This window comes from Egretta garzetta, unplaced genomic scaffold, assembly GCF_000687185.1.
Source record: "Egretta garzetta isolate BGI_Z169 unplaced genomic scaffold, ASM68718v1 scaffold23, whole genome shotgun sequence".
Taxonomy (NCBI): Eukaryota; Metazoa; Chordata; class Aves; order Pelecaniformes; family Ardeidae; genus Egretta; species Egretta garzetta.
The window spans coordinates 3,226,245-3,240,411 of record NW_009259237.1 but is presented as its reverse complement, the minus strand read 5'-3'; the positions used below and the strand labels follow the sequence as shown (position 1 = coordinate 3,240,411).

At 37.7% G+C, this 14,167-nt stretch overlaps 1 protein-coding gene across 1 annotated transcript in view; it reads left to right on the top strand.

Moving 5' to 3' along the window:
• CHST8 (carbohydrate sulfotransferase 8) overlaps positions 1–13,098 on the top strand; it is a 146,848-nt gene extending 133,750 nt beyond the window's left edge. Inside the window, exons 2-3 of the mRNA XM_009635920.1 lie at positions 9,540–9,577; positions 11,956–13,098. Coding sequence (XP_009634215.1) covers positions 9,540–9,577; positions 11,956–13,098 — 1,181 coding nt within the window. The remainder of the gene's footprint in view (positions 1–9,539; positions 9,578–11,955) is intronic.
• Positions 13,099–14,167: the final 1,069 nt, after the last annotated feature.

Genomic DNA, 14,167 nt, shown 5'->3' with positions numbered 1-14,167 from the left:
AGTTATTACAGGCTACTAAATATAAGTGCAGAGCTATATTTTAAACCTTCAGTTTTACTTTTTAATAAACCTGAAAAAAGTGTAATGTCCTTGTCAAAGTCATGCTATGAAGGCAATATGCAAATATTAAATATGAGAATGGAGAATAACTGAAAGGTATTAAGTAGAAATTGCAAGTAACTGCTGACAGTGCCTGAAAGCTAATGATGCTAATTAACAATATTCCCAGGGATAGGTCCACAAAAGGAATGGGGACTACAATAGCACAGGCTTGACTGTTCTGCTTTAATAGAATTCTTACTGAATATAAGTTAAGTCAGAAAATGGCACACTACCTTGGCTAGCTAAATAGCAAAGAGAAGCCAGTAGTGGTACCTTCCTCATAATAAATTTACAGCTTCTTGTATTCATTCGATTAAGCTTACAATATAAAGGTACCATGCATTTCCCTTCCCTTTATTAGCTATCAAGGCAAACAGAGTTAAGTTACATGATTTAGTCAAGGACATGGATTCAATGTATTTTAGAACATAAGAACATTATGAAAAAAACACAGTAGCATGTGTCTTTAAGGGCTCATACACCTGTTCTATTAGCATGCTGCAAGACAAAGTATCAGGGTTGTCGAAATCCAAGTAACAGAAGAATCTTCTCTTCAAACAACTTACAGTCTCAACAATGGAGTAGAGGACAGATGTAAGAAAGCCTCATTACAAAGTCTGAATGTAAATTAATAACTTTCTGGATAAGACTGGATAACACCACAGTTTCAAAAAATACACAGCTAACAAAGTCACTGCAGATATGTAGGTGATGGGACTTTACCAGGAGGTCACAGCAACAGTCTAATTGAATTTTGATTCAAAAGGAATTCATTCCTCTAAAATGCTACCATTCCTGTTTCTGCTGGTCTCTTGCTTTGACCTTGATGAATCAAAAAATTTGCAAGGCAAACCATTTCAAAGCAATTATTTCTCACATGAATTTGTGTTAAAAATAATGGAAAAATAAACAGAAGTTTCAGGAGATGGTATTTCTTATTAGTACACTTAACAAAATACATACAGCAAAGCAGACATAAAGCAAGTTGTCCAAGAGGTACAAAGCCTTTATGAGGTGGAAACAACAGCAGGAGGATAGCCTAGGTATTTTGTCTGAGAAACATTGAGCAGACATAAATGCTATACTCAGGCAGCACCCACATTTAGAAATAGTGGGTACCAGCTTCGTACTGTGATCTTTTACTCCAAGAATCCCTTACTGGAAAAAGCAGAGAAAGTTGTGTATGAAGGATGGCCCAGGTTAACGTGTCCAGAGGGACATTATGCCAAGAGTATGGTCTACAAGGGAGTGAATCAGGGAACCAAGAGGGAAGCAATGACAACACAGCATCAGCCACAACTCAGCAAGTGCTGTAATTCAGAATGATGACTTTGTGCAGTTTTGCTTGATTTGGACATACCGGATTGGCTACTGGTACCACAAACAAACTGGGAATATCAAGTTCTTTGACAGTATGAAAGTCCTCAAGTGGCAAACATTAGAAGTCACTTAATGTGCATACTGATCTCTACTTTGGTTCCCCCCATTTGTAATTTTTTTCTTGTTCAAACTGATGGATGAACCTAACGCTTTTAATTATTTCCAGGGTATGCCCTTCAGAACTGCATTGCTTTCCCCATATACAGTACTTCCGTCCAGAGACTCCCTTACTTCATTAAGATGGAAAGTCATTTCAGTCACAAAAAGCGAGAGTAATTGTGTTTTAATCAACTGAAGTGCACACAAGCTGCTACCATCACAAGTACCCCATGACACAAATGCAGCACAATACCGTGTTGCCTGCTGCCTACGGGATGGAGAAACTGCCGATTTGCCTGGTTTAAAAATATGAAGCTAACTGTTTCACTTCGATTCAATGCGTACCTCTCTGAAGCTGACTCGGATTGAAAAGCACAAGATCAATATGAAGTAATTCAGTTTGTGCACAATACCAGCACAGGAGAGGGGGAAAACAAGGGTGAACGGCTATCTTTTTGGGAAGCATTCTACTTCTCCACAACAACTGCTTAAGAATAATCCACAAGTGAGAGTTCAGAGTGCTCAAATAGATTGCACCTAAACTATTAAAAATTGCATGCTTGGCAATGGTAGGACCGAAACAAAAAGCTAAGAACTCAGGAAGAATGAGTTATCTGATTTACAAAGGAAAACACATACAAAAGAAGGTTCCAAGAAATAAAAACCCCTAACCTTTGGTAGCTTGGCAAACTTCTCATGCCTTCCCAAAATTAGGAAAAAAGCTCGTTACTCAGAATCATGCTTAACTACTCAGCGTTCCAAAGGGCTTCTTTGGAGACTAGGAAATAGCCACAGAAACATTCTATCCATACCCCTCTGTGCAGAGGAAATAACCATCAATCCTGACTGTTAAGTTTTCAGCTCCTTTAAATCAGAAACTGGGACTTAAGGAATCTGTGGTTTTTGCCACAGAGCATAATGGGAGATCTATGTTGCATACCAGAACCATGGAGGCATGAGAACATAAGAAGGCTTAACATTTGCACAGCAAACAAGCAAACATTGTTTTATTTAACTGCACTCAGAAATGTATCTTTTTCTATAGATCTTACTTTAAATGCAGTATATTTTTATTAGAATAAAAATGCAATCCTGTCAGATGTTGCTGCTAATGGACATCCCTCTGAAGAGTATGAAATATCCCAGCTAGATTTTCCCTAAGAGTTTTGTTTGGTTTTTTTTTTTTTTTAGCATCAACACTGCTGGCAAGGACAATGGTAAAGCAATAAGACATAAGTGAGCTTCAAATTGAGTAGGATCAATTAAGACGGAATTAATCAAATGCAGACATTCTTGTTTCTGAAACTATTACAAGCTTAGCTTTTGTTACACCTTCAAAAGTGCTGGATCAGAGAGTCAAATCAGAGACTTTGAATTTTTTATACAGGAAAAGAAAGGTGAAGGGAAAGAAGTTATTGGATAGAAGCATGAATATTAAGAGCAGCAAAAGTACAAAAAAAGCTGTAAATGTCAGCCAAAACCAAAGCTTGTAGAAAGCACTGAAGAGGAGCCAATAACTGCATCTTGAGAAATACTAGCATCACACCATGGAAGCAAAAAGAAGCACTGTCAGTTTAACAGTCCTTGTTCTCCATCATGGCCATAAAAATCAGGACTCCCCTGGAACACACACCACCTATCAGGAGCAAGAATAAGTCACTCTCACAGTGAGGTTCTTTAAGAATTTGCAGCTTTATATTGCATGGAGCCCATGTGCTCTACAATGAAGCTTACTGAAGGACATTTGTCCCAGCAGCTCAGTCCCCAACCCTACCCTAGCATGTAACTGAGAATCCAACGCATTCAGAGATGTGCAGCAGAATCTGTCCCTCAACACCTTAGTCTTCAGTGGATAAACTACATTTCACTACTTGAGCAATCATCTGCAATGTGGCGAACTGAACATCACAACTAGAAGTCAGATACCTGCATTCTAATACTAAAGACTCACTGTATGAGTCTGAATTTATATTTTTCAGAGTAAAATTTGACCAGTAACATGGGTGTTTCAGACAATATGAGTTTGTAATTCAAAACGTGACAATCTAAAATTGGATCAGTTTGGCAAATGCAGTTATTAGCTTCTCTGCTTCTCACACGTGAAAAGCTGGAATAGTAACAAATAACTTACTATGCTTTGCAATGTAAAGAAAAAAATCACTACATGGTACATACTGTAGCAATGGATTTCAGAATAAAATATTCACAGTAACATCTAATTTTTTTCCAGAAAAGCTGCATTACAAGCGAGTTCCCAATAATTCACCCTTGTAGTTCATACATAAATAAAATCATTCTTGTCATATATATAATTATTCTGCCACCAAATACAAAAAGGTACCACAAAAGTGAGAGGTGCTATGGGGACCGTGTTTGACTGCATTCATTTAAAGAGTGACGGGCAGGTTCTCTGGTCAAATTGCAGGAAGCTCAAGGTTCTCCTGCACGCACTGTGTCATTCATAAATAATAAAGCACAATTGCATGTGTTATCTTCACCACTGCAACAGTTAGCGTGAAACAGTCGTGAACAGTGTGAAACAAATAGGTGACTTCACAAGTCTAAAACACAATGATGCCACGTCCTGTCACTAAGCACTTGGCTTTGACAAGGGCTCAGCAGTGTATCATTGAACCAAAGCATCCACTGTAAAAGTTTACTCATCTGTGGGAAATGACACTGCATACTTGCAGCTTCACTGGCGACTCAAAGAGGTTAGATCGTATAGATTCACTGTATAGGTTTGCATCTTTCATGATGCACAATTTAAGATGTGCTACAGCTTTGCTAGACCTTCTTTACTTTGCCTCATTAATTTTGTCTGTATTAAAATGAGGTACTGTGTATGTAGCTTAGATGGGGACTTTTGAAGGTGTTTTCCCTAATCAAATAAACTATAAATTTTAGATATAAAGGATATATACATAGCAAACAATTAAAACAGATATACACATATATAAAGTGTGTTCTATTAATTAGGCCTCAATTTCAAAATAAAGCCATTTTCTAATAAGATGTTTATATATTTTTAAAGTATTCCAAATATGCACAGTACATACTAGTTTTTACATATAAATGAATTCTATAATTTGCAATGGTAGCAATTGTAAAAATAATTAAATATATTTAATGAGTAATTTAATTCAAATATGTAAACAACTAGACACCATAGTAAGTTAGGATCAGAAACAGGCAGTTTTTACACAGTTCATTTCAAATGACCAAAAACCTGGAAAGAGATGATCTGACCAATGTATTGGAAAAAATCCTTTTTTAAACTAAAAATTTTTCTTTCTAATCAGAATTCTGAGTAATAGTCTACTATTCATTCTGCGATTAAGTACATGTTGTTGTCTTTGAGTAAAGACCTAAGACTGGAGCACACGCGGATAGGACACTTGACACAGATGTTTGTGCAATGATAGTAACGGCCCTTCCAGAGTATATTTCACAAATCAGTTAGGACTAAGCAAGCAAGCACACACTGCTCACAGAAGCCTGTTAAGGGAGTCACAGATGCAGACTTGAAGTTATCATTTTTATTAAAAAAATATTTCAGCTGTAGTGTAGTCTCAGAACAGAGGAAAACACCAGAGGCAAACCAAAATTAGGTCTTGAAGCAGAGATAGAGGAGAAAGTAGAGAGGGAAAGCTGTATAATATTACACAGAGAAGATGAAGGCCATTTTATTGTGTTGCTAGTAGCATTTTTTTAAAAAAGCTCACAATGGGTTTGACTATATAGTAGGACTGGATGAAGCATAAGGTTCATATTTCATGAAAGACAACAAAAGCAGACATAAAACATAGGCCAAGCTCAGGTCTGGAAAATGACGGTTGCACAAGGGTAAGAGAGAAGAACACCATGAAAACTTACATAAATGATGTACACTTGATAGAATTATTCTGTCTCTCAGCTATTCTCTCTGAGCACTAGTGAGATGCTGGTGATTGTCTGTCCTGGTTTCAACTGGTCCTTTCTGGTACCCAGAGACGCAAAGGGTTCGAGATAACAACAGATCCGACCAGAGTGTGTTAAAACAAATTTGTGATAAGCATTCACTATATTAGTTTAATAGCCACTGGTCACAATATTGATTCATTTGCTCTCAGAGTTGTGCTATGTAACACGTTACTTGCCATAGAGCAGGTACACACTGGGGGCTGCCCCGTGCTTTTACCTGTGTGACCACAGAGAGAAAAGGGACTGTCGTGGTTTAACCCGGCAGGCAGCTAAACACCACACAGCCATTTGCTGTCTCCCCACCCAGGGGGGTGGGGGAGAGAATCAGGCAGGAATAAAAGAAAAAAAAAAAAAAAAAAAAAAAGATTCATGGGTTGAGATAAAGATAGTTTCATAAGACACAAAAGGAAGGGAAAATAATAATGATAAAAGAATATACAAAACAAGTGATGCACAGTGCAATTGCTCACCACCTGCTGACCAATGCCCATCCCATCCCTGAGCAGTGATTGCTTCCCTCCAGCCCACTTGCCCTGTTTATGCACTCAGTATGACATCATATTGTATGCAATAGCCCTTGGGGTCAGCTGTCCTGGCTGTGCCCTCTCCCAGCTTCCTGTGCACTTGGCAAAGCATGGGAAGCTGAAAAGTCCTTGACTAGCATAAGCACTGCTCAGCAACAACTAAACATCGGTGTAGTATCAACATCATTCTCATCCTAAATCCAAACCACAGCTCTATGCCAGCAGCTAGGAAAAAAGTTTAAAAAAAAAAAATTAACTCTATCCCAACCAAAACCAGGCCATCATGTCTGACACCAAACATTTAATGATCATTAACTTCACCTGGGTGCAGCAGACACCAGTTGCTTATTTATGGCAAAAAAAAAAAAATTACCTACTCTTAGACATAATTGCCAAAATGCTAAGTAACATGAATAGTAAAGATGTAGCATAACATTAAATTTATACTTTGATTAGCATAGTAGATCTGTGCAACATAACTTCCTTGAGTTCACTGCACTTAAGAGGTTTTTTCCATGTAGCTTTAAATCTGAAGTGACAGACTGTATCATGAGAAAGACAGCTAAAAGAAGCCAACTTTAGAAGTCACAAATTCAGAAAACATTGAAGAGATTGGCAAGTGCTTCACCAAACATTTACATTAAACATGAATTGTTGTTCTGATTACATCTTAAAGCCAGTAAATGAAGAATTTTTTTAAAACAGTTACTCATCTCCTACTAGGATTTATTTTTAAATTTTTTTAAAGCACAGCATATCAGTACAAAGTATTAATCTTGCAAATAAGTTACCTTTATGAAACACTACTACAGAAGTGTAATTAGTCATATTAACTACAAAAAAGATAGGTCTTGTACCTGCTCTTTGCATTTTTGTGTTTTTTTTTAAAATAATTATTATTCACGGCAGATACATACCAACTTTAACAGGTAATTACACAAAGCATGTGGTTTTGCTACAAGCTATCACTGCTCCCATTGAAGTCAGGACAAATGACCACAACTAAAAAAAGCCTGGAGGAAAAAAAATAATCCTAACTTTTCCATTACAATTTGGACACAGAAAGTGTTCTGATATTTGCATCTGATTCTGTCCAAAATACTTGCTCAGTTTTCTGACATGTGACAAAGTCTTTTCTCGCCTTTTTATCTTTTCAATTTTGAAAAGCTCAAAATGTTTTCAGAGAGGGAATGGCTTTGTAGACATTGTATGACCTGATCTTTCGGGGAGAGTTTCACAGCCATTCTCCTATCTTGCTCTGGTAGGCATAACTAGTTCATAGTAGGAGAATATTTAAATATGTACGTTCTCGCCTATGCATGTTGGCAGGATTGACAGCCTGTCGTGGTTTATCGCAGCCAAAACCAGGACACAGCCAAGATCTGTGACAGAGGATGAGGCATGACTTAACACAACTCAATCCAGTTTAAAGACCAGAAATGAAAGAATTGAGAGGAATAAATTGGTACTGAATGGTGACTATTGTCTCTATTAACATTATTATGAGAATTACCAAGTGCATTATATTATACATCGACAAGAAACCAACCCACAACACCAAACTAGATTTAACCATGCTAACTTTTCAAAACTGTACCTGACATGATTTCTGCCTGTAAGAGAAGAGATAGCATAACAATATTCTGAATTTACAAGGAAAATAGTATTTAATTTTAAGCTCTGCTACAAGAAAGTCCAAAATAAAAGTTAAGCAACTACCCCAACCAGCTGTGTTAACGATGCCTTAGGATCAGAGGCCAACCAGCCAATGCAAATCTAACTCAAGTGGCTTCAAGTTATGACTTTAGGGTTAGCAAAAGAGAAGAGGTTACATATGCTGGCAAACAGAACATTGTCATGGTTTAAACAGATCACCCATGCTGTAGTTGTCAATTCTTTCAAAGTGCTGGTACTCAGTTTTTGCTATTTTTGGACAGCAGTTTCCATACCTTCATTGCTCTGTAACGCATTATACAGCAGCAGAACAAATCAGGTTCTTTAACTGATCACATCCAGAACTGGGCAACAGCTCAATAACATCTCCTAAAGCCTGGTGCAACAATCAGTTTTAATCCTCCAGAACCCACACAAAGAATGCTGTAAGATTAGCTCTACTTCTCTTTAGAATATACCTCCTGACTTCACTTTGCAGTTAAACAGTTTTGAGAAGTAGCTAGGAAAAGGCTTAAGACTCCTTCTGTAAGATGTCTGGAACTTCTGATGAAGTAAAAATAATAATTTGGCCTTTGCTTTTAATAGACACAGAATCACAATATCCCTTAACTTGAGTTTATTGCTAACAAATTGCTGCAGTGGAATTAAAGCTCAAACATGAGCCAAAAGAGTAATAAGCACTGCTAGATGAGCTCTAATAGCATAGAAGTAGCCATAGCAATTTTACTCAGGCTCTACTATAAACATCAGTTTGTAGATCTGATTTAAAAAACCAAAACCAAGACTGATCACTTAAGTCTTTAACTGCAATAAGGTACAATGTGAACTACACATGCACAGTGTTTCTGAGAGCTTTCATAGTACCATGTAAATTAATCTGATGGGACTGAGCTATTCCAGCGATGCTTTCACTTGTAATGCTTTGCAATACCTTCACCTGTAATTGTCCTTGTCAAAAAGGCTGTGGATTTGTAATGCAGACTTACTAAACTGAAGTCTCCAAGCAACTGTGACAGTGATGACAGTTTTATAAGCTAAAAAGCCCCAAACTAATTTCATAATTAAGAAGCATTTTCCAGTATACATTCCTGTGTTATTAACTTATACTTACCAGAGTTTAGGAACAGTAAAGAGATCCTACACATCTGCCAAAGCTGCCTTCTAGGATTGTCACATCTTTATTGCATTTTCAGGTAGACATCACTGTAGAAGCCCAAAGATTTGGCAAAACACAATTCTGTATTGTTTTCTCTCTCCAAAACTCTACAAACATTACCTCACTTATACGTAACTCCACTGTGCATTGCTTCGGTTTTACAGCAGAGGATAGTACTAAGTGCAAGCTATTACTATGATTAAGTACCATACTATCAAAATTGGGGGGGAGGGGAGAAACCACACAGCTTTAGGTAAGTACACAAAGAACAGCCTTTTTTTAGAGCTCTAACCTGGGATCACAAGTTTCAGCTGCCTTTCATTCTGCTGCTAGCCTTTTAGCTGAGGACAAGCAATCGCTTTTCTCCATCTCAGTTTCTCCATCTGTAAAAGGGAGGTAGAGACATTCACTCCATTTCACAATTGTTATGACATCTATAAAGAGGCCTTCCAAGGAGAACTGTTTCTACAAAATATACATAAATTATCATTCATCATTGGTCTATTTATCATTGCATTAACAGAACTTGTTCCTGTTTTCCTTTTAGTTACTGAGAGGACACACTGTTGTCAGTCCAGCAAAAGTGAAACTAATGTTTTTATTTTTACTAAATAATGACTTAAATTTCTTTCTTTATTTAGGGATAAAATATAACATGGGATTCCAGCAACCAAAAAAAGTAAGTTTTCAGAAATACGTAAGGAAAATTGTACCCATATTCCCAGTATGGAGTACGGATAGAGATGGCTCAGATAAAGCCACTAGACTGGAGATAAAGCATTGAAAAGAAAAGATGCATCAACGTTTTGCCATGAAGTGCAAATTTTCCTTTTAAAATATGAATTTGATAAGCTAGGCAACTTTAGTTTTATGAGTTTTCCTAGACTGGATTTTGCTAAAAAGATACTGTAAGCTTTGCATATATTAATATTCTGTATGGAGTCATACTGATCAAATGAATGTCTTGAGAGGTACTTCTAAAATAGGCTAAAGAAGAATACTGGTGAAATCCCTCCATCTAGTGGCTGTTAGCACACTCACAGCGGCAGTGACAGCCCACCACAGCCATTCACTATTCCATAGTTAAAAGATAAGTGCAAAATATGCAATGGAACTGTGCAGCTGCCAGCCAAATGCCATTGCCTGGTGAAATCAGTGTGATGTGATTGACATCACTCCATCTGTACAGCTCCAGCTTGACCTTCTGGATGGAGGGTTACACTGACAGAAGATATTCAAGTAATGACATTTGAGTTTCCCAAAAACTGTAGTTTCAAAGCTCTGAATATCTAGGAAGTCTCAATTTGATAACCTTGAAATATCAGCCACAACATGAGTGAGATTGAACTTCAGCCACTTGGTAAAGGGTAATATTTAGAAATACATCTGGTATTTTACATAGACAAAACTTTAATACACCTTTGACTACTAGAAACAACCTTTGAAGATAAGAGCAAAGTACAACAATCAATCCCAACGTCTGAATATATAGTGTCTAGCATGACAAATTATCAGCTGGTTTCCCAGTCTGCCCATCACATACCACCTCCAATACCAGCAAAATATTTTAGAAGCTCAAGTTCTGCAACAACTTGAAGAGTACTCTAAAAATTGTGTTTAATACTGATCCGTTCTGTTTGAGTTTTGTATAACAGTTATCCATTTAAGCAAGTCACCTCCAAAATACAATTCGATTGTTTTCTGCTTTTGTCACCAATGATTTTCGCAATTAATATTGAGTTCATCTCTCACCCTTAAAGAAGGACATGGCAAGATACAACCTCCACGACAGCACAAGTACGATAAATTACCTACAGCATCTCTTTTTTTCAGCCAGAGATAAACTATTAAGATTTAATTTGCCACCTTGAAAGAACATGACCCTACTAATCCCCATACTGTACACCTTAAAATTCATCCAGTGTCTTGTTTTTGAAGCCAGTTTATACTATCAGGGAGCAAACAAAGACTGAAAACTAGAAATTTACGGTTTATAAAAACTCTAAATAAACATTAAGTATCTTAGGTAAGCAATAGACATTTTGCAACTACATCTGCTTCCTCTGTTGAAATGCTCCCTAGTGGTACATATGCCACTCGGCTTCCAGATGAGTTCTCAAAACAGGGATGACATGTAGTTAAACAGCGTCCAGAACCTAATTTTAATCTTAGAGGCATAGACATGTAGACAGGGATTTAATTCAGCTGCTCTGAGAAGCAGGAAGTAATGGAGCACATCTGGGCTGTATGCCAAAATAAGTATTAACTGGTGAGATCCACCTAATGAAAAAGAGCAGGTCCCAGAAAACCCTTATCCATAGACACGCTTTGCTTGCTGTTTTCACTTGCCTAATCCCAGCCACAGCCTCATTCCCACCCCTTACTGCTTCTCAACAAGTCTCAATTGCTTTGGTCCCAGGCTCCCCTCACTCAAGCCTCCCTTCGTGGTCCCTGTTCTTGCGGCTCTCACCAAACCCACTTCTCTGCAAAGCTTCTGTGTTCACTGCGGTCCTTTCTGCTTGCCTCTTCCCACTCTTGCTCCCTCTGCATCTTCACTCCACTTTACAAACACTAAGTCTCACTTCCCTGTCAGGCTTCGCCCTGTGCACAACTGCCCTCACTGCAAAGACAGGCTACCAAAAGAGGGGGAAAAAACCAAACAGATTTGTGTGACAACAGGCAGCCTGGAATAATTAAGTCCTCAAAATACTCAGATGTCTTTGACATTTCCCCAAAAGGTAACATATCTAAAGCAACAGTATTTATCAAAGTCTGGGTACAGGCCCCACCTAAAATACCGTTAAATCCAAATCTGAACTGGAATTTACTAGTGCAGACTCATCTCAGCCTTTGAATTTCACGTAAACATAGAACAAGATGATGAAAGTCATTACCACGATGTAGGCACAGCACTGAGGACTTGCAGCAATGCATTTTGTTGTACAATTCTGCCCAACTCAGAGTGTATGAATAGATCCACATTAAGTTGTACAAGCTGTTAATGGTAACACACACCTTCGTTTACTAACATTTTCATTTTTTTCTCCCCCCCATCAGGACTGTGTTTCCAGCAACAACCAGGAGAGAAGAAAAAATACCGCAGACGGGGTAGCAACAATAAAGCAGAGCGATTCATTACACCTATCTGAAAGCGTACCCACTAAGCTTCAAAGCACAGACAGAAGGCAAAGCAGCATAATGTTTGCTATGAAAGATCAAGAGAAAGGTGAAGAAATTAATTCCATCCGGCTCCATAAACGGAGGAGAAAATTCATAATTAAGAAGAGCCCAATTCTGATTTCCATGAACAGCTCCGTTCTCAACCTGCCCACGCTTAAATCTGAGGACAGAAACAACAACAAGTGGAAAAGTCTCTATCAGATCCAAAGAGAAAGAAAGCAGATAATGAGGGAAACTTGTTCCAAGTACAAAAGTAATAACAGAAGAATCATCACTCCTTATCATGTTTCTAGAATATTTGTAGAAGACAAATACAGAGTTTTATACTGTGAAGTACCAAAAGCCGGCTGCTCTAACTGGAAACGTGTGCTCATGGTTCTTAATGGGCTGGCTTCTTCCACAAAAGATATACAGCACAACACGGTGCACTATGGAAACTATTTAAAAAGGCTGGATGGGTTTGATCACAAAGGAATTTATCATAGGCTCAACACTTACACGAAGATGCTTTTTATTCGTGAACCTTTTGAAAAACTGGTATCTGCATTTCGGGACAAGTTTGAACATCCAAATAATTACTACCACCCGGTTTTTGGAAAAGCAATCATTTCCAGATACCGTGTCAACGCCACCAAAGAAGCATTACGGACAGGCTCTGGAGTCAAATTTAAAGAGTTCATTCAGTATCTCCTGGATGTACATAGGCCAGTGGGTATGGATATCCACTGGGATCACGTCAATAGGCTTTGCAGCCCATGTTTAATAGACTACGACTTTGTTGGGAAATTTGAAAGTATGGAAGAAGATGCAAACTTTTTCTTGCATTTAATTGGTGCTCCACAAAATTTAACTTTCCCCAAATTTAAAGATAGGCACTCCAATGAAGAAAGAACTACCACTAAAATTACACAACAGTATTTTGCAGAGCTTTCTCCTTCTCAACGACAACGAAGCTATGACTTTTACTACATGGATTATTTGATGTTTAATTACTCAAAACCTTTCGAAGATTTATATTGATTTGAGAGCTAGGACACTTCCACAGTGTATCAGTTGAATTGCGTAACAAATCCAGGTGGCTTCTGTTTATATACACTTGTCTGTTAGTAAACAATTGGTTGAAGAGCAGGAAAAAATCCAAACCAGAACATAAATGGCTAGTGATGTTTACACCTTCACCTTAATTGCCTCCTTTTTCAAATCATATTTTTTCTATAATTTCTCCATATGAAGTGTATGCACATATATGTATAATTTATGTCAGGGCTCCCAAATAAAGCACATAATTTTCCATGCTGGTGTGGCCTGTGTTTGACTGGGAGGACAGTCTGAAACTGGGGAAACACAACTGACAATTCTCCAGTGGAGCCAGTATTTCAGGCTCTTTACTATTTAGAAAATAAGTCTGAAAGTGACAGGGTACCAAGAAAAAAACCACACAGTAATATTCACAGTCCAAAGTCTGCAACACATGAAGCCATACACGAGACAGGCACTAGGTTTTTTAAGTTGGTCATAGACTGTTATTTCCTGATATTCATATGTTAGTTAGGGAGAAAAAGTCTATCACACTGTTCAAAAACACACTGGTGAAAACAACTAATACTTAATGACCATGTGAGTGCAGTATTAAACCAGATGTTGCAATTCAGAGTGAGGATGTGTTCTCCCCCTTCAATATTTCCCTCATGGCACATTCATCTGCAAAAAGATAAAATGCAGATGAACATTTGCATCTTTATAAATGTTAAGATTCTTTTAATCCTTTGCATTAACATAAATCTCTGGTTTAATCTTCATAGTCACCAGGAATATCAAATCTTTCCTTCATACTAACAAGCAAGAATAAATGCAGCTTCCTGCCCAACAGGGTAGTTCTTTTCATTGCTGCAAACAATTTGCACTTGTTTATTCCAGTAACAATTAGATCTGACTTAACGTGGAAAATATATTCCAGGTGATTTAGTTCAGTTGCTCATTTTCTATACTTAAGAGAATTCTTTCTTTCATCTCTAGCAGAAATCTCATGTGAGAATCAAATACTGGACCTTCCACTCAGTCTGTAAATCTTCACACTAATTCTGTACAC